Here is a 22,063-nt window from a genome sequence, read left to right as displayed (position 1 = left end):
CCACAAGCTTCAGAATATAGCAACAAGAAGACGTGATTTAAGAATGAAAAAAATAAAAAATCAGATGGCGCGATAGGTGGATGGCGCTATGATTAAAGTAATCCTTGTGCGTTCAAATCTTTAAATTAAATTATTATTTTATTTTAATGATCAATTTTACCAATTTCTACGGTGATGGTCTACGGACTTCCACGGTGAAGGAATGACTTCGTGTAATAATCATCAAACCCGCAAAATTATAATTTGCGTCATTACTGGCGGTAGGACCTCTTGTGAGTCCGCACGGGTAGGTACCACCACTCTGCCTAATTCTACCGTGAAGCAGTAATGCATTTCCGTTTGAAGGGTGGGGCAGCCGTTGTAACTATACTTGAGACTTTGAGACCTTAAAGCTTCAAGATGGGTGGCGCATTTACGTTATATATAGATGTCTATGGACTCCAGTACTTAACACCAGATGGGCTGTGAGCTCGTCTATTCATCTAAGCAATAAAAAAATAAATAAAGAAAAGCAAACGAAAACAAAGAAAAATACCTACTTCATACATATACTTGGTTCTTCAATAAAAGATAATTAATAGGAACTGGTCTTCGTCTGTCGGCCAGCTGCTAAATATTTTTTATTAATATTATAAAAATACTACTAGGAGTATTGCAACAAAAAGTCACTTAATAAACTAAGTAAACTTATTGAAAAACTTCAACACCTACCAACCTAACCTAACATGGTTACACGTACCTACAAATTCATCCTCCTCGAATCGTGTTCCTCATGTCCGAGGGTCGTGACCACCATCACCCATGAGCTTCAATCTTAAGATGTTTTTCCACTTTCCCCTGTCCACGGCGTCATGCAGAAATGCACAAATGCGTCATGCACAAATTCATAAATAGGTACATAAATCAAAAGTTCCATTAAAATTATGTTGTTTTTTCAGGGATTCAATAGTGGATAGGTACTATTGAATACTTTAGTGCTTACTTTTTTAATCGTTCCTTTTTTTAAGTACATACGTAAATTTACCATGAAATAAATATATTTGTGTGCAAGTCCCAAGTCAAAAAATATAATTTTGTTGCATTTTAGTATGTACCTATTAGATAAAATAAGTATAAGTTTTTAAGGAATAAAAAAAATACGTAACTGGCCACCATGAAATAAAAAAAGAAACTCCACTTCAATGAAATTAAATTCGATCCAAAATTTAATTGTGTAAGTACTATGTAACTCATTAGCTAAAGATAGTTCCTACCTAGCTGTTATTCAAGAAATTTTAGAAAAATTGAATCGTTTCAAGCATTTTATTCGAACTAGTCATTCGTGATGAAGATTAATGCACTTCGTATTCAAATGTAGAAACGGAACGATGGAATTCAGTAAAAACAAAAAACAACTTCAACTTCGTCAGCCTATTCTTTCGAGTTCACGGTTGTTTATGTGTGTGTCTGGTAAAAAGTGATTGAAATTGTATGTACATATATACAGAATGTATATACGCGTGCGTACTTTTTACCATACAACGTACACACTCACATGTACATTCATCAGTAACCAACCAACGTACTATTCATAATACTGATGTTTATAAAATATATTGTGGCATTTGCTTGGATTTAAATTTGAAATTGCACCCCAGCTGCGGTTTTTAAAATGAAATATATGATTTTACTGCCGATACTCAACAAGAGTTTTTAAATAAAAATATATTGAGTAGGTATTCGATGTACTTATATAAGTACTAATGAAACTCGTCTCACACAACAATCCTATTTTTATATCATATACTGATTATGGTGTTAACTATTTAATAAATGCATGTATCTGGACACTAAGTACATTTTTGTACAACTACAATCCAGTAGGTAATGTACCAGACATAATGTGCCTACAGCTTACACACACTAACGTACTTGACTATATCGTGGAAATTTTATTTATGCGCGTTGTAAACGAGCTAGCATTAACAGTATAAAATAGTATAAATTTAAAAAATTAAATTCATCTTATTGACGTGGATGTAGAGGCATGTCGCTGGCGCGTAGTACAATTTATAAAGTTGTATATTAATTACAGTATAATAAAGCATGCGGGGGACGAGGGGGCGCGCCGCGCTCTCATATTCCGTATATTGATTGTGTGCGAGGGGGCCGGGGCAAGGAGGGGGCCACAGCGTGCCCCACTCTGTTTTTTACGACACGGCTTTCTGTGTAACATAATTATTGTATTAAATTTTGTGAAATGTCTCGGTGTTACTTGTGAAAAATCTGGGTGCCGGAAACGCGAATACGAGGTAAGAAATTTACCCGGCTCGGATTTCTTTCAAATTTTTGTGTTTTTGAATTTAATATAAATACAATTTATAGCTATAAATTCCGTCGGCGCCGCGTACCTACAGTATATTACACTGTCATACCGCGTACGTATAGTGTTTTTTACGGGCATCGTTCTAAAAATAAGTTGTAATAATTATAATTTTATGTAGCGGTCGCAACAGAGTTCGTTTTGTGTCGATAATTCATGAGACGTGAAGTGTGTGATGAGTGTTCCTGAAGTGGTTCCGGTGGTACAGATGCAGGGGCTGGTGAGCGACAAGACGTTCCACTTGAAGTGGAACAACCACCTGCAGAACCTGAGCCAGCTGTTTACGACCATCTACTCGTCGTCAGCGCTGGCGGACGTCACGCTCTCCTGCCGCGATGGGACCCTCAAGGCGCACAAACTTGTGCTCTCAGCTTGTAGTCCGTATTTCGAACAAATATTCAAGTGAGTACATGTTTTAATTCATCAAACCATTAAAGCAATAATGCTAAGTTCATATACAATTACTTATGTTTTTTAAATCTATTCCAAGTACTGCATCATTTGGTCATTATGACATCATTATTTTTTCTAGTGAAGTTATTTATAATACCAACAGTGCACTGTTCAGAGCCAGTATTTTGCAGACTATTCAAGTATATTTAAATAGTAAACAATTTTATGTAACAATATTTTTATTACCACTAAATGTTACATAAAAGTCATACAAGTTGAATAAAATTATTTTATCTTATGATAACAGAAAAATAATAAAATATTATTTGATAATATTCTGAGTTTGACACCAACATAAGTTAGATAAAATGTTCATTTAAAACAATATTAAATCTCTAACAGGGACAATCCATGTCAGCACCCCATCGTGATTTTAAAAGGGATCCCTTTTTCTGAGATCAACCTCCTTGTGGAATTCATGTACAAAGGGTCAGTGGATGTTCAAGAATTGGACCTGCAGTCATTAATGCATACAGCTTCCGAGTTAGAGATCCGAGGACTAGCTTATGAAGCTCGTGACAATGCTGCCCAGCTTTTAAATGTGAATTTAGAGTACCCCACAACATATCCACAGACAGCAACTTCCACTCAATCCTCGTTTCAACAAGCTCGTGCAACAGATGTTGAAAGACTAAAACAGGTATGATGCAGTTTCTTAGTTTAGTATTTATTTTCCATGAATTCAATTTGAAACATTGAATTCAAATTTTTATTTTAAAATTTTATTATTGTATGTTGCATTACATTTTTACACAGTTTAGCATTAGTGAAATATACAAAAAAAAAAACATAATTAAGAATATCTGAATCAGAATGGTTTCTTTTAAACAAATAGTACTCTGTGTACCCACATTGGGTTTGTTACATTTCCTTTAAATTTAATTTCTATTTTAATAAATGCACACTTTTTAATTGCTATAATTATTACATTCAATTATCTGACCAGTGAGAAAAGCCTAATGAGAATTTTGTTTTTAAAATGAAGTATTATTAATTTTGTGATTTTGCCCAGTTCAATTTTAGAAAAATAATTATTTAAACGTTATATAAAAATAAAATCTTGGTAATGTGAAGGGACTAACCTTGATCTGTGTTAATTGGTGTCAATAAAAAACGTTCCATTATTTTTTAATGCTCTAATCAAATACATGTAACATGTTTGTTTAAAATTTATTTTACTAATACTGTGGTGAATAAATAAAAAAACAAACTCCTAACATGTTAAGATACCGATTATGTGTCTATGAGTAAATCCTAACAACATGTGTTTGTAGAATATGAAGTAAATATAAAAAAAAAGTTAATACATTAATATAAAGTACAATGTTATTTGCCCGAAAAGTATTCACTTATTAACATTAATTACCTGGAGCTTGTTCATATAATTAATCAAAAGTATATTTATTTGCATATCGTAATAAATTAGAATGTTGATTGGTATAGCATTCATTTTTAAATTTTATATCGTTATCTACCAAAATATTTTAATACAACATTCAGAAAATGTATATACGGCCGTTGAGGTTTTATTTATTTTTGTGTTCGTTCAGACGGAATACAATCTCATTGTCCAGCTGCAGCTAACTGGGCAGTGATGTCCATGGACACCATAATGATGAATCATCATAACTCATGCACACATTCCAAGGCTTTGTTAAAGTATCAATTGTATGACGTAATTTAATGTAAATATAAAGATGTTGGAGATAATGGTGATTTAAAAAAAATATAGGTAGTAGAAAAACATTATATGTGATCGGGAAAACCTTTGATGTATTAACAATCGAATTCTCAATCCACTCCATAATTATTAGGTTATTCAATAGAATTCACAATTATGACAATATATTAAAAAAAAATAACAATTACTTTGGAAGATGCAACTTTTTTAATAGCACGTGCTATTTTCTTTCAAATTTTAATACAACTAAAGAATACTTTGACTATTATTTTTTTAATTTATATTTCAACATTTGAGTCCTGCTACTTTCCGTGTACTTGTCTTAGTTGCCACAAGCTGTGTTCGTCCTCCACTCCCTTCGATCAGCGATTATATTTCTATAGCATGTCATAATCATTCTTCACTTTCATGATCTTCATTATTCTAGGTGGTTCTATATTTCGGAAATATGAAATGATGTTCACGCCATAAGAATTTCTAATTTATATACGGCACGAAGTTTACCAGTTTATTGCTGTTGGCAACACAGTTCGGACAACTAACGTAGTGATATAGATGTGCCGTGAATTTTTCGATATAAATTCAAGATCAATGTGTTTCGAAGCCTTTCAAGCGGATTTAGACTTATTTGGAAAAACCTTTGGCTGTACATGTGTACGAATTGGTTTAGAAAAAAAAAAGTTAAAATGTGATTTATCGGTTTTTGTTTCGACGTGTTTTAGTTAATACGTTACTTTCTGATTAGTGGCAACGCTAATTTGCATTTAGTCATTCTCAAAACATCAGTTTTTTTTCATTTTTAACGTATCGCAAACGATAATCATTTATCCTAAAATAAACAATCACGTAATCATTGTATTTTATGAGTAATAATTTTCTTGTATATATATTTACGTATTCACCACATACGTATACATATGCTAAACATACAATACCTTGATGTTTATGACACTTTGATATTGATTTAAAAAAGTTAAAATGTGCATTTGAAATTAACTGGTGGTAGGACCTCTTGTGAATCCGAGCAGATAGGTACCACCAAATTGTCTATTTCTGCGGATCAGCTTCCGCCCCTGATTGACTGCTGGTCTAAGGATCGTAGGCGTTTGTATACTCTTCGTCTGGAATTTTAATTTTTATAATTTTAAATGTATGGATTGATATCAGTCTCCTGTTCAGTCAGTCTGTGGATCCTGTTCCTCCGGTTTCTATTTTGTAGCCAGATTATTGTGATTTGCCGACTGACCGAAAAACAAATCAATATTAATACCATAGGGGATTCCCCTAGGAAAATCTTCATGCTTGATTTCGTTTTTTTAAAAGCCTTTTTTCTATTTACTGTTTTACTCTGGTAAAAACAAAATGTCAATTAATATTAATGACTGCATCGAAGCAACGGCCATCTTATTATTTCGGTCCACGGTTGTATTTTGTAAGTAATGTAAAAACTACAAACGTAATTACATATATTAAAGCAAAAAATATGCATTGTTTGATCAGTTTAAATGAATATTGTTCGTGTATTCAACACAAGTAGTAGGATCAGAATTATCGACGGGCTCGACGAGTAAATTAACCCATAGACACAGCCTACTGAGTTTCTCGCCGGATTTTCTCAGTGGGTCGTGTTTCCGATCCGGTAGTAGATTCTGCGAACCACTGCTCTTGCTAGGGCCAGTGTTAGCAACACTCCGAGTCCCGAGAGCTCACGTACACGCTAGGGCAAAGCTGAAATAGCCTCTCAAGGCTATCAGCATAGGTAGTAAAAAGGGCTTTTGCAGTACACACACACCAGTAGCTGCGCATGTTTTTTTGAGTTTTCTTTTTATCTTACTTAGAAGGAGGATACAATAATCCTCACCAGAATAAGTAGCACAAAAAAATAGTTTATTTATTTATATAATATCTTCTGATTGCTGTTAAAGTGTCTTTGTTGGATTTTTTTTTCTATTATTCTATTCAGTAGTTATTGTTGTTATTGTCTTGGTGTGTACGTTTTTATATAATATCTTCTGATTGCTGTTAAAGCGTCTTTGTTGGATTATTTTTTTCTATTATTCTATTCAGAAGTTATTGTTGTTATTGTCTTGGTGTGTACGTTGTTCTTTTAAATAATCAGTACTTTTTGCACTATAATAGTAAAACAAAAGAGAAAATGTGCCACATATAAATAAATGCAGGTTAAAGCATAACAAAAGCATCGTCGTGGCCTAAAGAATAAGACGCCCGGCGCATTCGTATCAAGCGATGCAACTGTGTGGCTGTTCGAATCCCGCAGACATACAAAACATCTAAGGAAAATTTAAATTAAATTTCAATTTCAATTTTTCTAATACGTACTTGTTACATGTCACGAACTTCCACAATGGAGGAATAAATAAAGAATAGCATAATCAAAAATCAAACCTGAAAAAAATATAATTTGCGTAATGACTGGTGGTAGGATGTCTTGTGAGTCCGCACGGGTTTTTGCACCACCTTTCCTATTTCCGTGGTAAAGCAGTAATGCGTTTCGTTTTGAAGGGTGGGGCAGCCGTTGTACTGTAAAACCGGGACCTTAGAATTTATGCCTCAAAGTGAGTGGCGGCAATAACATTATTGATGTCCATGTTCTCCGGGAACCACTCAACATTAGGTGGACTGTGAGCTCGTCTATCCAGCTTAGGAATAAAAAAAACATGATTTAACGGCAAACCGAACTAAAAATTACGTTTCATCACACATTTTATCTTGGTCATTTTAATTAAGGTATTAATTAGGCCAAAATATTATAATAAAATTATTGGGCTTTCGTACAGATCATTCAACAACCTTTCGAACTTATTTTTCGGAGACTTTAGGAATCGTAAGCTCATCACTGGTCTTTTTTTCTACATCGATTCCGATATTACTCTCACTGATGAGTGTGTGCCTATTCGCATATATACCATATGGATATTACAAAGAAGTTGTATTGAAAGTATACATGATTCTATCGATTGGCATCATTTATTTTTATCGTGTGAAAATATTAAGACCAGCTACGAAACCAACAAGTGCCATCGTGCCAAGTGTGCTTAGTGTGCGAGTTTTTTAACATTCTCGATAGCGTAAAAGTTAACTCAAATTTGTATGCAGCAGTAGGCAGCGGCTTGGCTCTGCTCCTGGCATTGCTGAAGTCCATGGGCGACGGTAACCACTTACCATCAGGTGGGCCGTACGCTCGTCTGCCTACAAAGGCAATAAAAAAAAAAAGTTGAAACAGCGCCTCTAGCGGTAAACGTAGGCAAACCTTTCAACTACATACTCAAATTTGAATTAACTTTTACGCTATCGAGAACGTTAAAAAATTCGCAATAAACACACAGGAAGACAACGCCGTTACAGTTATCTATATATTAATACGTGAAGCAAAAACTTTGTACCCCCTTTTTATGAAAATTGCACGGACGGAGGAGAATGAAATTTCCGACCCTTATAGAGATTATAGAGAAGGAGTGCAGAATTTGCACGGCAGGGTGGTGGTGCCTATCCGCGCAGACTCACAAGAGGTCCTACCACCACTAAAAAAAAGGTTTCGACATAATTAACTGTGAATTTTTTTTTTTAAATAATGCATAAAAGATACATTAAATCAATAAAGAAAACATTACACACACTACGTACCATGTATTTGACGCACACAGGCCTGCATACTAATAATAAACTTTGTGTTTACTGTCAAACTTTTGTTATTGCATAGTCTGTCAAATTGAGAATGGGTTAATATTGTTTATCTGTAATATTATTTGTCTATAGTCTTCTTGTAGTCTTGGCGAAATCTGTGGTTATAGAAGTATAATAACGTTCAAACTTATAAATTCAATTAATTATAGTTCAATTTCGACTACTGCGAGACCTAGTTGTCATTAAAGATCGAATTTGTACTTATAGAATGGTTGTCTAAAAAACTGCACACGTGTTTTTATTACTCGCCAAAGGCTCTTTATTGGTAACATCACCGTTTAATCCAAGGCGGTCTGCTTTCTAGTATTTATGGGTTTTGATACCTTTTTATTCGCCCTTTTAAAGTCGAACGTGAACTCTGATGTAATTATATTAATTGTATATAAATTAATGGCAAATTTATTTGCTCGAAAACTCAGATTTTTATGAAGAAAAGTTAAGAGCTTGTGTTTAGAACGTTATATAAAGAGCCATAACAAAATTAGCTTAAGTAATTTTTTAAAAATTACCTACGTATGCGTTATAGTATATTAAAAATATCGAAATATGAAAAATAAATAATAGATATAAATTCGAAAATGTTTTGTCCTAATGTCAATATATACATATATGTATACGAATTATCCACGAACAATATTTGTTACACAAAATTGACTAAGATTATGCTTTGCAAAAAAAACAACTCAAAATGCAGTGCAAACAAAAGAATTTAAGTTTCTTAAATCTACCTTCATCACATGCTGACGTGATCACCGTATGGCGTGTGAAGTATTCACGATACACGGTTTGATACCCGGGATCGGTCTATTTAGGCACATAGCAAGCTAAAAGATTTTGTTTCCTACAAAAAACTGGAAGAAAAAGTCGTTTATCCAGATTTAGAAGGTTTAAGTTCGCGAAAGGTATTTTATGATAAAATATGGTAATAGGTTTCCAACCGTGATTTTCGATCGTGAACATTTAGAGACTGAGGTTGGTCTATATAATAATATATAAAAATGAATTGCTGTTCGTTAGTCTCGCTAAAACTCGAGAACGTCTGGACCGATTTGGCTAATTTTGGTCTTGAATTACTTGTGGAAGTTCAGAGAAGGTTTAAAAGGTAGATAAATATGAAAAGGCTCGGAATTAAAAGAAAATACAATTTTGTTTTTCCTTTGATGTGTCCCCCGTCGAACGGATTCCTTTTGTTTGTTTTAAGTTTATTTTATACAAAAGTTTAGGTCTTTTATTTCTCGACTGGGGCACTACGAAGTCTGCCGGGTCAGTTAGTATTATATATAGATTTATCGCGAACACGCCTAAGACAGTGTTTCTGACTGCGTTTACTGGGTTTAGTTCTAATATCACTTTAGATGAAGTTTTGTTCGAAATGGTTCAGGCATTGTTGATTTAAATTAATGCTGTCGAAATATGGGCACCAGTTTAGTAGCTGTGTTTACTATAAACAACTACTTTGGAATATCGTTAAAATATATACATATATTTTGGTTTCAATAAAGAGATTACTCTGCTCTTTTTCCACAGAATGTTGGCTTAAGCATTTGGAAAATTTTAACTTTTACGTCATGATTAATCACGTAATTTCGGATCCTCCCGATCCACTAACGGTGCTTTTAAGTACCTCAAGCACCGGTCATCGTTCTCATCGAACCCGTGGCTTGCGACGAAGGGCTCGACGAGTAAATTAACTCACAGAAACAGCCCACTGAGTTTCTCGTCGGATCTTCTCAGAGGGTCGTTTTCCGATCCGGTAGTAGATTCTGCAAAGCACTGCTCTTGCTAGGGTTAGTGTTAGCAACGTCGTCAGGTTTGAACCTCGTGAGCTCGCCTACTCGCTCGATTACGCTGGCATAGCCGCTAAAGGCTAACAGCTTAGGTAGGGGAAAAAAATATTCAATATAGTGTGTTTTGTTCCTAAGATTTTAATTTTCTCTGAACTTTGACTCTTCTGTGTGGTTCGGGACCTTTTGCAAGTCGGTTTTGTGTCCGGTGAGATAGACTCATTAAGTCTCATCCAAGGCTCCGATGCGGGTTCTTGTGCGACAGGGGTTTTGAATTGCCTCACCGACAAACGTTGATGATCAATTTCTAATTCACGGCTGCTTGAGAATAATGATCGCGTACTACACGGCAGGTGGTTGCCAAATTAGAGGAACCGCCACGGGATTTTTTTTCCCAAACCACTTCTTTACTTATTCGCTTCTTTTTTTTCCGAGATTTCAATGATTCTCAATCATCAAATTCAATAGCGATAGTCAAATTACTTGTTAGAAAAAACAAAACTGATATCAATAAGCAGTTGAATCGCCTTCAAAGAACTCTCATGATTTTTGCTCTACACATTTTGAGGCACAGGTAGGTATATCAATAAACAATAAATCTCTCACATAAAAACGGAAATGTATCGATTTAACTTTCTGTCACTGTCGTCTTTAGTTTAAAATCGCCAACTGCTGAACACAACGCCTCTCTAGGTTTATTTTCAAACAAATAAAGTAAATTCATGTATTTTCAACATCATGATACATCAACAAAAAGTAGGTAATTGAACAAATGCCCACCGAAAAAATTTTTTTTTTTATATATAACCCAAAAATTAACGCGCCGCTAATTTATTCGCATCGTATATTAAACTATGACAAAAACACGTGTAAAATTTAAATAAACGTATGAATTTTTAGATATATTAGGCGTGTTTATGCAAATTCACGGCCATACGAAACGGCACTTTAATATTATTGTGCTATAATTATTGCTGCGTGAACTAAATGCAATTTAAAAGTTTTAATGAAAATTAGCATGTTATAATGGTAACTAGAAACTTTATTCATTGTTCTATTGTGGCATGAACACGTCTTTTTTTTTTATTGCTTAGATGGGTGGACGAGCTCACAGCCCACCTGGTGTTAAACGGTTAACGGAGCTCATAGACATCAGCCAGGTTAATACCACCACCCAGCTTGAGACATGAGCTCTAAGTCTCACTTTTTACAGTGAGACTTAGAGCTCCCGTACTTACATTTTGACGAAGAATAGTAAATCAGCGCCTAAGTTTAATTTTTTTTTTATGGCTTACATGAGTGGACGAGCTCACAGCCCACCTGTTGTTAAGTGGTTACTGGAGCCCATGGACATCTGCAACGTAAATGCGCCACCCACCTTGAGATATAAGTTCTAAGATCTCAGTATAGTTACAACGGCTGTCCTACCCTTCAAACCGAACGCATTACTTCGTTCGAATTCTTAAACGATTAGTTATATTTGATATTGCTCTTTCTAGAATGTAACATGTGATATTTGGGGTTTTAATATACGACTTGAAGCGCCTCGTTGTTTTAAAGAAAGTTGAGCTTTTGTATTGAGAATAAGAAATCCGGTCACAAATATAATCATTATTGTAATTCTACACTTATAGAGTTATATAATATTATATATTAGAAATAATACCCCAAAAATTCAGAAATTATCAGTAATTGCTACTGAAAAGTCGTAATTGTAAGTATGTACCACTAATTTGACTATTTTTGCCGCGAAGTAGTCATGCGTTTCCGTTTGAAAGTTTGGGAGAGTCGTGAATTATATAATTGAGACTTCGATGTCTCAAGGTAGATCACGTTTGCCTATTCTCTACGGTAACAACTTGCCCCCAAGAGAGCCGTGAGCTCATTCACCTAAGAATCGAGATAAAAACATGAAAGTAGTTAAAACGTCCTTGTCTTCAAATGAACAATGTATTTTAATCTAATTATTATCGCGACAAAATTATTAAACAAATATTAATATATGTACATGATAAATGTTAATATGTGATAACTTTGGTAATAAAAATAAAATAAAAAATAATAATGATAAAATATATTAATGTCAAGCGTCGTTATCGCGAGAATGCACTATTTTCGATATTTTATTGTGTATTGTTGCTTTTTTTCTTTTGTTTTTAAATCTCGGAATTTTAAATATAAAATCGAAAAGGTCGTAGCACCAATGAGTTTCTTAAACCCGTTTAAAAGGTTACCATTATTAAGAAAATATCAGGGCATCGATAAATACAAGCAATAAATTACTGAAAGGATGGAATTATCATTTTTTTTCTTTAAATTTTTTTGCTCCGTTTTTTGGTGTTGTCTCAATGGGTATCCAAGTCTGCTTTTAATCATTTCTTGTAAATGTAAACCGAAACATATTCTTTCTCGGAAAGGGAATAAGACCGTTAGGGTTATTTTTGGTGTCGGCAATAGTTCATGCTCTGTATTGCAATAACTAAACTAAACAGTTTATTAGGGAAGGCGGCTTTCCGACTGGGATGTAAGTAAAAATAACTGTGCATTATTTGTTTCAATTATGATTTGTGGAATCTTTGAACAACGCAGTTATGGAACAGCAAAATCATATTCTTGCCGAAGCTCGGTCTACTACAAAAATGGACTTTTGGTTTTGAAATCGTAACAATAAACCCTGGTTTCGTCACATGTGGTGAAATTAAGCAAAGCTTTTGAGCTTTTGAATCTTAACAACATTTTTAGACACTAATCGAACTAATGGGGTATTTAAATGGCACAGAGCTTACTAAAGCCCAAATGTTTGTGTAAGTTTTTTTGTAATTGACTTCTGATCTGAATTGACCGGTCTTCAGAGTTGGTCGAACCTGCTGATAGGTCACTTTTCAAACTCTGTTATGAGGCGCATGACCGATGCTATCTATCGTTCCCGTCTCGCGGATCAGTAAGACAGGCTGGCATGACCACGATAACACATTAAATCAGTTAAAACCAAGCCCTGAAGTTAGGACCACATGATGAAACGTCAACCAAACTCGATAGTAACACTGTTGCGGCTTAAGGCCATACCAAAAATTCATGCCATTCAAAAACACTTTAAAATTAGCGCCAAATAAAATATGGAAGTCATGAATTTTAAAATAGTTTTGTGCTTTCGAATGTGGAGTACTCCGCGTTGTTTACAAACTGGCCAGTTCCAAAAACTCAATGCTACCATCGAACCAGGAGGGTTCTTTTCGTATGCATATTATAGCTAGGAACACTTTTGCGATCCAATCTCGTATTTAGTTTATTCATTTCCAAATCGCCCTACGTTTGTAGTATGAGACACAATGCGATTGGAGAATCTAACAGAACTTGTTACTTCTGCAAACTGTCACTTGTTTTGATGATGATTGATATTCATTAGAAAAGGGCTTCTTCACGGGATATTGCAACTTGGTCTAAAAGATAAGATGCCCGATGTATCCGTTTCAAGCGTGTTCAAGACCCGCAGAAAAGTACTATTTCTTTTTTTTTTTTCTTCAAAGAAATGCGTTATTTACATATGCTTATGGCTTCCACGATAAAGAATAACATGTTGCAATAAAAATCAAATCGGCACAATTTACAAATGTATTGAGATTACCAAGATCCTTCGTATTTCCATCGCGAAACACGGAATGTTGTTTGACCTCATGTCTCAAGGTGGGTCTCGTGTTCCAAGTAAGCTCCAGTAACCACTCAAGAACGGGTGGACCGTGAATTTTTTCATCCAAGTTGTCCTATAATACTTACCTAGCTACTAACTTAGAATTTACTGAAAAGTCCTTGTTTTTATATCTATCTCATTAATATTACGATAAAATATTGAAATAAAATAATATAATAATATGATAATATAATACTAATGATATACGTACACGATAAATGATGTGACAAATGGTAATAAGAATTTGTCGTAAAAATTACGATTTTAATGGTTCATAATTATTATGCGCTTTTGGCTTGCATCCCAATGATCCTTAATGCGTTTTAGATACACATGTACCAGCAGTCAATGATGCGTGCCGAAGAGATTAGGCGGAGGCGTCGCGACGACAACCCTGGAACGCACACGGCGGTCAATAACATTTTAGCTGCTGCAGCTAGGGAGATGGAAGAGGCTAGGAATGCTGCAAGAGTCAGCGAACGCGTCGCTGCCACTATACAGACGGAGCACGAGCAGGGTGAGTAGATTCCATCACTACATAGTATAAAACAAAGTCGCTTTCTCTGTCCCTATATCCCTATGTATGCTTAAATCTTTAAAACTACACAGCGGATTTTGATGCGGTTTTTTTTTAATAGATAGAGTGATTGAAGAGGAAGGTTTATATGTATAATAACATCCATTAAATAGTGGAGATATCAATAATAAATTACAGTTTCCAAAGCGAAACGAGGGCGGGTCGCTAGTTTGTAATGAACTTCATCGGAGAGGGAAACCTGGTTTTTCTTTGCCTTTGTAGGCAGACCAACGTCCATATCACCTGATGATGAGTAGTTATATCGCTCATGGATATCGACAATGTCAGGGGCTCAACCAAGTCGTTACCAAACAAACAAAATTGTAGGAAACTAGTGAAGGCTTTTTGTGGATGAAGTAAATCCCGTTGGTGTGATGAGCCAATATACATACCTAGTCAGGTCATAAGTATTGTCACACAGTAAATACTTTTCTTTTAGAATGCTGGCCACAAAAAAGTTTATTGAATTCGAATTTCGAATTGTTCATGAAAATAAAAATGTATACTTTTATAATTTTATATTAAACATGTGACAGAATTTATGACCTGACTAGGTATTATTATATAAATTTTGGATTGTTTCTGTACAATTTATAGCTGTCCTAAAATTTAGAAAGCTCTCTCTTGGTATAAACGTATTTGTTTTTAATTTAAATGTATATCAGATCGCTACACGGGAATGGAATTTTATTTTGGGGCCAGATGATAGTGTGTGATAAGTCCACGATTGTTTGTTTATCTTTGAGACACGAATTTAAGGTCAACAGAAAGTCCTGTACGTGGGGTGTGTTGAGAATTTGGGTCGTATTCTGAAAACAAGTCATATTTTTCAAGCGACTATATCTATATATTCATTTGTTTTTTCGTTCATTAAAAATTCTAATCTGGTCGCCGCGTCCAATTGAGGATACAGGTGTGGCGGTAGCTAACACAAGATATTTGACAGATGCCTGATTCTCGCTTACGACATTTTCATATCTTGTTTTATTTTTATTGCTTAGATTGGTGGATGAGCTCACAGCCCACCTGGTGTTAAGTGGTTACTGAAGTCCATAGACATCTACGACGTAAATGCACCACCCACCTTGAGATATAAGTTCTAAGGTTTCAAGTATAGTTACAACGGCTGCCCCACCCTTCAAACCGAAACGCATTACTGCTTCACGGCAGAAACAGGCTGGGTGGTGGTACCTACCCGCACGGACTCACAAGAGGTACTATCACCAGTAATATCTTGTGTTTTGTGGTAGCTACCGCCACACAGGTATGACACTGTTTTCTATTATGAATAAATATTTTCAATGTGGCATTGTCGGGACTGCAATTAAAATATCTTCTATGTGAAATTTCGTATCCGTGTTTCATTTCTCAAGATCCGTCGGTTTGATCTGGATATTGTTTGCAAGTCAACCATACGGAGTCGTTGTGGCCCAAAGGATAAGACGCCCTGTGTACTCGTATCAAGCGATGCCACCATGCCAGTGTTCAATTCCCGCAAGCGAGTACCAATTTTTCATTTTAATTGCGTACTTAGGAAATGTTCGCAAGTTTTACCACGGCATAGAAAGAAAATCGTGCTATAAAAATCAAATCAGCAAAAAATATAATTTACGTAATAAATGATAGATAAATGTCTTATGAGTCAATCTGGCTGTATCTGCCGCATGGCAGTAATGCTTTTCGATTCGTAATGTGGGACAACCGTTATATTATATGACCGAAACATGGACCTTATGTCTGAAGGTGTATGGCGGCATTTACGTTATGATGCCCGCGGACGCTAGTAAATAGTAAACTCACCATTTACGAAGTTAAAGTAAGAAAATCAATATATTATAATTAAATAGTAACAAACTTGGATCGGCACGACTCTGTTCTGCTTCTTGTAAATCCCATTTGGGTGTCAGTGAGTCATTAATTCGCAAATTTCATCAGGGAATTTTAATGCGAGGCCATTCTCAGCCAGTTTACCGAGGTTGAAGCAGAGAAGGGTCAAAATATACCCTTTAGTTCATTGATTTCCACGGTGAAGGAATAACATCGTGTAATAAAAATGAAACCCGCAAAATTATAATTTGCGTAATTACTGGTGGTAGGACCTCTTGTGAGTCCGTGCGGGTAGGTACCACCACCTTGCCTATTTCTACCGTGAAGCAGTAATGCGTTTCGGTTTGAAGGGTGGGGCAGCCGTTGTAACTATACGTGAGACCTTAGAACTTATATCTCACGGTGGGTGGCGCATTTACGTTGTGGATGTCTATGGGCTCCAGTAACCACTTAACATCAGGTGGGCTGTGAGCTCGTCCACCCATCTAAGCAAAAAAAAAAAAACGGGTGTTGGACCATCGGGGTTTTGCAACGTCCGCATCTATGATCGGAAGGAATAGTACGTTTTACCAGGGCAGGAGAAGGAAGTTATAATAGCTAAGCTAATATTGAACAGTATAGCCTAGTTTGTCTTGTCCGTGTGAAATGCGTTTATTGATATATGAAAACGTTAAATAGTCATCGTAGCCCCGGCCAGGGTTTTTTGCGGTCAGGTCGCCTTTGAAGAACAAGTCATTGTGTTGTTACCGGAAAAACCGTGAAGACGGTGCAAAGCTTCTAGGTTCGTGCGTCAAAATAATCTCTGGAAACGCATTTAACTTGTTTACCGGCAAAATGTATGGTTTTATTAAAATTAATACATAAAAGATTTTCCTCATTAATGAGTTAATTTTTTAATAATTTATTTTCCCAAACATGTTTCTAGCAGGATGTGGTGTACTATATTCCTGCCTTCTTATGTCGCCAAGAAATTATATGTTTTTATTTATTTATTGCTTAGATGGGTGGAGGAGCTCACGGCCCACTTGGTGTTAAACGTTTAACGGAGCTCATAGACATCAGCCAGGTTAATACCACCACCCACCTTGAGACATGAGCTCTAAGTCTCAGTTTTTACAGTACTTCGGCTGACCCACACTTCAAACCGAAACGCATTACTGCTTCACGGCAGAAATAGGGTGGTTGTGCCTACCCGTGCGGACTCACAAGACGTCCCACCACAAGTGTTTCAGTTTGTTATTATTATATGGGAACTGTAAAACAATCTAGGCCTAATAGGCCAAAGTGGGCCTCTTTTATTTTCCTACCTATATTGAGAGCCTTGAGAGGCTATTTCAGCTTCGTCTTGCCGTGTAGGTGAGCTCACGGGGCTCAAACCGAAGTGTTGCTAACACTGGCCCTAGCAAGAGCAGTGCTTCGCAGAATTTACCGCCGGATCGGAAATGCGACCCATTGAGAAGATCCGGCGAGAAACTCAGTGGGCTGTGTTTATGTGTTAATTTACTTGTCGAGCCCTTCGTCGCAAGCGACAGGCTCGGCTAGGACGATGACCGGTGCTTGAGGTACCTAAAAGCACTGTTAATGGGTCGAGAGGATCCGTAATGACGTATGGGGATCAGTATTCACACTCGGTTAATGCCTAAAATAAAGATTTTTAACGAAGCCAATTGACCAAACATTTAAGTACGCAAAGCTGGTGACCTCGTCGTTTTTAAATCTACAAACGAAAATTAAATTTCTCTTATGAACATATATATATTTTTTTATTGCCCTTGTAGGCAGACGAACATACGGCCCACCTGATGGTGAGTGATTACCGTCGCCCATGGACTTCAGCAATGCCAGGGGCATAGCCAAGCCGCTGCCTACCGTTGTCCTCATGTGTATTTGAAAACAATCATTACATTATTCATAAACGTCTTTACGTCACGGCATGTCGACTCTGTATTATTCTTACATACACATACCTGTCCAATTGAATTAATTTAAGTACGAGCGGGAATTGATTGACTGGTAAGGGCCATTTGCATAAATGCCAGTAGCAAAGTAAGCAGAGAGATACATGAATTCCATCTAAGCTTTGATTTTTATAATTCGAATTGTTTTTTTTTTTAAATAAATTATGATTTTATTGCACTGAAATCGTTAAAAATAGTTGATACTTTCACTTTTAGTGTTCTAATTGTTGCGTTGTTCTATGCGATGTTCGTGTTCTATTTATTTTTTTAATAAGTTATGGACATTACAGTCCGTATGTAGTGACTGAACAAATTCATTCCGAAATATGTCACTATAAAATATGTGGGTGAGTGCGCATGAGTAGGACACCATCAACATAAAGACAGTCGTCTGAACCTCAACTATACTTTATTTATTTATTTATTTTATTGCTTAGTTGGGTGGATGAGCTCACGGCCCACCTGGTGTTAAGTGGTTACCGGAGCCCATAGACAACTACAACGTAAATGCCGCTACCCACCTTGTGACATGAGTTCTAAGGTCTTAGTTTTTACCACGACTACCCCACCCTTCAAACCGAAACGCATTACTGCTTCAAGGTAGCGGCAGTGACGTATAAAGGTCTGTAGACTCCGGGAACCAATTATCATCAGATGGACAAAGAATGTGTTTACCCATCTAGTACAATCAAAATTACACACTTATATTTTTACTAATTTACGCAATGTATTTTCTGTTTATAGTCGATTTAATTAACTACAATAGGATTTATTTCAGTTATCGGAATACTGATAAACTATTTGATACTTGATTCGAACTGTATGATTGATCTCGTAAAAATAAGATAAGTTATCTTTTATAAAGTATTTCTAAATAGAAGGGTTTTTTATATGAGATAAGAAACATATTTCGGTCCTATACTTCTTAGTGTGTACTAATTATTCTGTGACACTTAATTAATTATCTGATGGTATGCAACAATGTGACGTCATACAACTTGCTATGTCAATCCAAACAATCCATCCAGTACTAATTGATGTAAAAAAAAACATAATATCAAATAAAGTTTTGAACGCTAAAATGAGTATGTAAATTTTATCGATATCAGACATACTTCTTAGTAAAGCATTTGCACATTATTACATTCAAATATGTATGTGAAAATACTTTTCAGCCAGCATAAGACAGTAATAATTGTAAATAGACATGCTTTAACAAAAACCGACTTCAAATAGAAAAAAAAAGATATTCCAAAACAAATAAATATACACTAAAAACAATAATCATCGAAATCGGTGGCGTGATATTGAGTTATTGAGTCATTCAATCTATTTGTCGCGCACGTACTTAATGCAAATTTAAGACTTATATGGTTTTCTCACCAATAGCTTTCTAATAAAAAAAGAATCATCAAAAGTTATGAGGTAACACACATAAAAAAAAACATAAAGTTGACTTGAGAAGCTCCTCCTTTTATGAAGTCGCTTAAAAAGACTTTTAAAAAAAAACAACACCGTCTTTATAATGACCAGGAAATTTGTGTATGTGTCATCAACAATTGAGTAATTAATGTCGCAATTTTAGTCAATGCGCTCACTTGTGCCATATATTGTCAATAACACGACTTTATTTGGTCGTCTTGGTATTCCGTGGCGGTGGTATTCCCGCGGAGCATTACGTCAGTTGTGGCTATCGTGCGTGCGATCGTGTAGCTGCGTTGTGAAATTTTAGATCTAACGAGTGGATTTTGGAAACGATGATGCGGTGTGGCTCCGATACTATCTCTTCTCGAGCTTAATCGATCACTGAGTGGCGAGCAATTACTGTTAACGCGAAACCCTTCTCCACATCAGTCCTCCAGGGCCTCGCTGCAGTATTTGCTAGGACCACCAAGATGTGCACCGACAGAGGTTCCAAGCGGGCTCACGCCCAGACCCTTCAGCACTCTTCAGTCTTATGATACGGCTTCGATCCTACCAACAACCTTTTTTTATCGATAGAGCTTATGTGTACTAGTAGTCGCCTGGTAGTCGAAATTTTACTATAATTATGAATTTAAATTATAAGTTTTAACATTATTATGGTTCTGTTGTCAAAGACTACTTCTATAATAACAGATTTCACTAAAGCTACACTATAGACAAATAATATTAAAGAAATCAATATTCTCAACTTGACCACAGACTTTAACAATAAACAAAAGAGTATATATGCGTGTGTGTGTGTGAGTATCAAATATATGTTAGTGTGTGTAATGTTTTCTTTATTGGTTTAATGTATTTTTTATGTATTATTTAAAAAAGATATTAGCATTGTGTACTCTTTCTCTATATTCTCTATAAGTGTAGAAAATTTTATACTCGTTCGTCCGCGCAATTTTCGTAAAACGGGATACAAAGTTTTTGCTTCACGTACCTAATTAATATATAGATTATTTGTCTATAGCTCTCGCAGCGGCCACGTCAACGACACCAGAACTAAAGCGTGAATCTGAAGACGATCGCCCCAAAAAACGGGTCTCGATTTTGTCACCGGAAGACGACAAAATGAGGGCCAAGAAGAAACCTATGACAGTACGTTTCCAAGACGAGAAAGCTGACGAAAGATCCAGCAAAGTGACTTCACCCGGTAAGTGAACTTAGGATATTACTCTCCCTGCCCGAACTCCCCTGCTAATAATACGCTATAAGATCCACTAGATGCCCTAAAACTATTTTGATTTCAATAACCCAGCGATCGGGGAACCGGGTTAAATTACCCCAACTGGCGTAAAATGAAATTTTGGGGATTAAAAAATATATATTGAACTGAAACTTGTTTAGAATCGTTATGATTTCAAATTATCATGGGGGCTATAATATGAAAGATGCTAAAAAGAAGCGTTTTCGTTTTTTTTTTGTTCTTCGCCATGGGGTAATATCAACTTACACAAAAATATGTTGTGGTAATAATTAAAAAAGTACCCCGACCGCTGCTATAACCTGATGTGTAATAACTACAAATTACAAATGAAAGTAATCCGCCGAGTTTTGAATACCATTGTAAATTTCTGATAACATATCCTAAGTCCTGAAGATTAAGACTGCCATTCATCGTCAGCATACAGGCATAGACTGTTGGATTTAGGTCTTCTAAAACGTTCGCCACGATGACCAGTCCTGCGTCACGCGCATTTAGGGGATTCTCGCGTTCTTCATCAAACCATATATCAGACTTGTGGGAGACCTATTCCAGCTTTCCCTTCCGGTCTGCGGTCGTCACTCGAGGGCTTTTTGGCCTCAGAGGATATCTGGCCAGTGTCACTCACTGTGACAACCATTATTACAATAAAATTAAAATTTCTAAAATGTCACAACAAAAGTCGTTGAAGACGTGAAGTCGTTTCTCTGTGGAGAAACGTGAACCGGGGCATGTTAACACTCATAATAAACTAGAAAAATACTTACCAAATAATACACGAAGGTTAAAGTTTCAATAGAATTTGCCAGCTTTTTTTTCCTACCTATGCTGAAAGCCTTGAGAGGCTATTTCAGTTTCGCTCTAACGTTTGTAGGTGAGCTCACGGGGCTCAAACCGGAGAGTTGCTGACACTGACCCTAGCAAGAGCAGTGCTTCGCAGAATCTACCACCGGATCGGAAACGCGACCCACTGAAAAGATCCGGCGAGAAATCTCAGTGGGCTGTGTCTATGGGTTAATAAGCTCGTCGAGCCCTTCGTCGCAAGCGACGGGTTCGACGAGGACGGTGACCGGTGCTTATGGTGCCTAAAAGCACCGTTAATGGATCAGGAGGATCCGTAATGACATGCTTTGGGTGACGTCGACGGTTTACCATTCGGTCTACAGGGTCGGGTATGTAGTTTCCAGCGGCCACGACAAGAAGGTTCTCATGTCGTGCCGCGTCGTGTCGTGTCGTTCTCAAAGTGGCGCAGCGATGCCGAGTAGATACTTACTGACAGTCGAGCTCCAGGTCATCGTGGAATTTGCCAAGGATGCTACTAATATGTTAATAAATTGAGCCAATTTAT

The 22,063-nt window shown here is 36.2% G+C and overlaps 1 protein-coding gene across 2 annotated transcripts in view; it reads left to right on the top strand.

Annotated features, from left to right (window-relative positions):
• The first annotated feature begins 1,944 nt into the window (after positions 1-1,944).
• Positions 1,945-22,063, top strand: part of LOC114251618 (uncharacterized) — a 52,803-nt gene continuing 32,684 nt past the window's right edge. For both annotated transcript variants that reach the window (XM_089736606.1, XM_028185957.2), the window contains exons 1-5: positions 1,945-2,291; positions 2,571-2,764; positions 3,158-3,455; positions 14,001-14,190; positions 20,482-20,664. In XM_089736606.1, coding sequence (XP_089592732.1) covers positions 2,571-2,764; positions 3,158-3,455; positions 14,001-14,190; positions 20,482-20,664 — 865 coding nt within the window. In that variant the 5' untranslated portion in view covers positions 1,945-2,291. The remainder of the gene's footprint in view (positions 2,292-2,570; positions 2,765-3,157; positions 3,456-14,000; positions 14,191-20,481; positions 20,665-22,063) is intronic.

This window comes from Bombyx mandarina, chromosome 03, assembly GCF_030267445.1.
Source record: "Bombyx mandarina strain Sakado chromosome 03, ASM3026744v2".
NCBI classification, from domain to species: Eukaryota; Metazoa; Arthropoda; class Insecta; order Lepidoptera; family Bombycidae; genus Bombyx; species Bombyx mandarina.
This window is presented reverse-complemented; position numbering and strand designations above follow the sequence as displayed.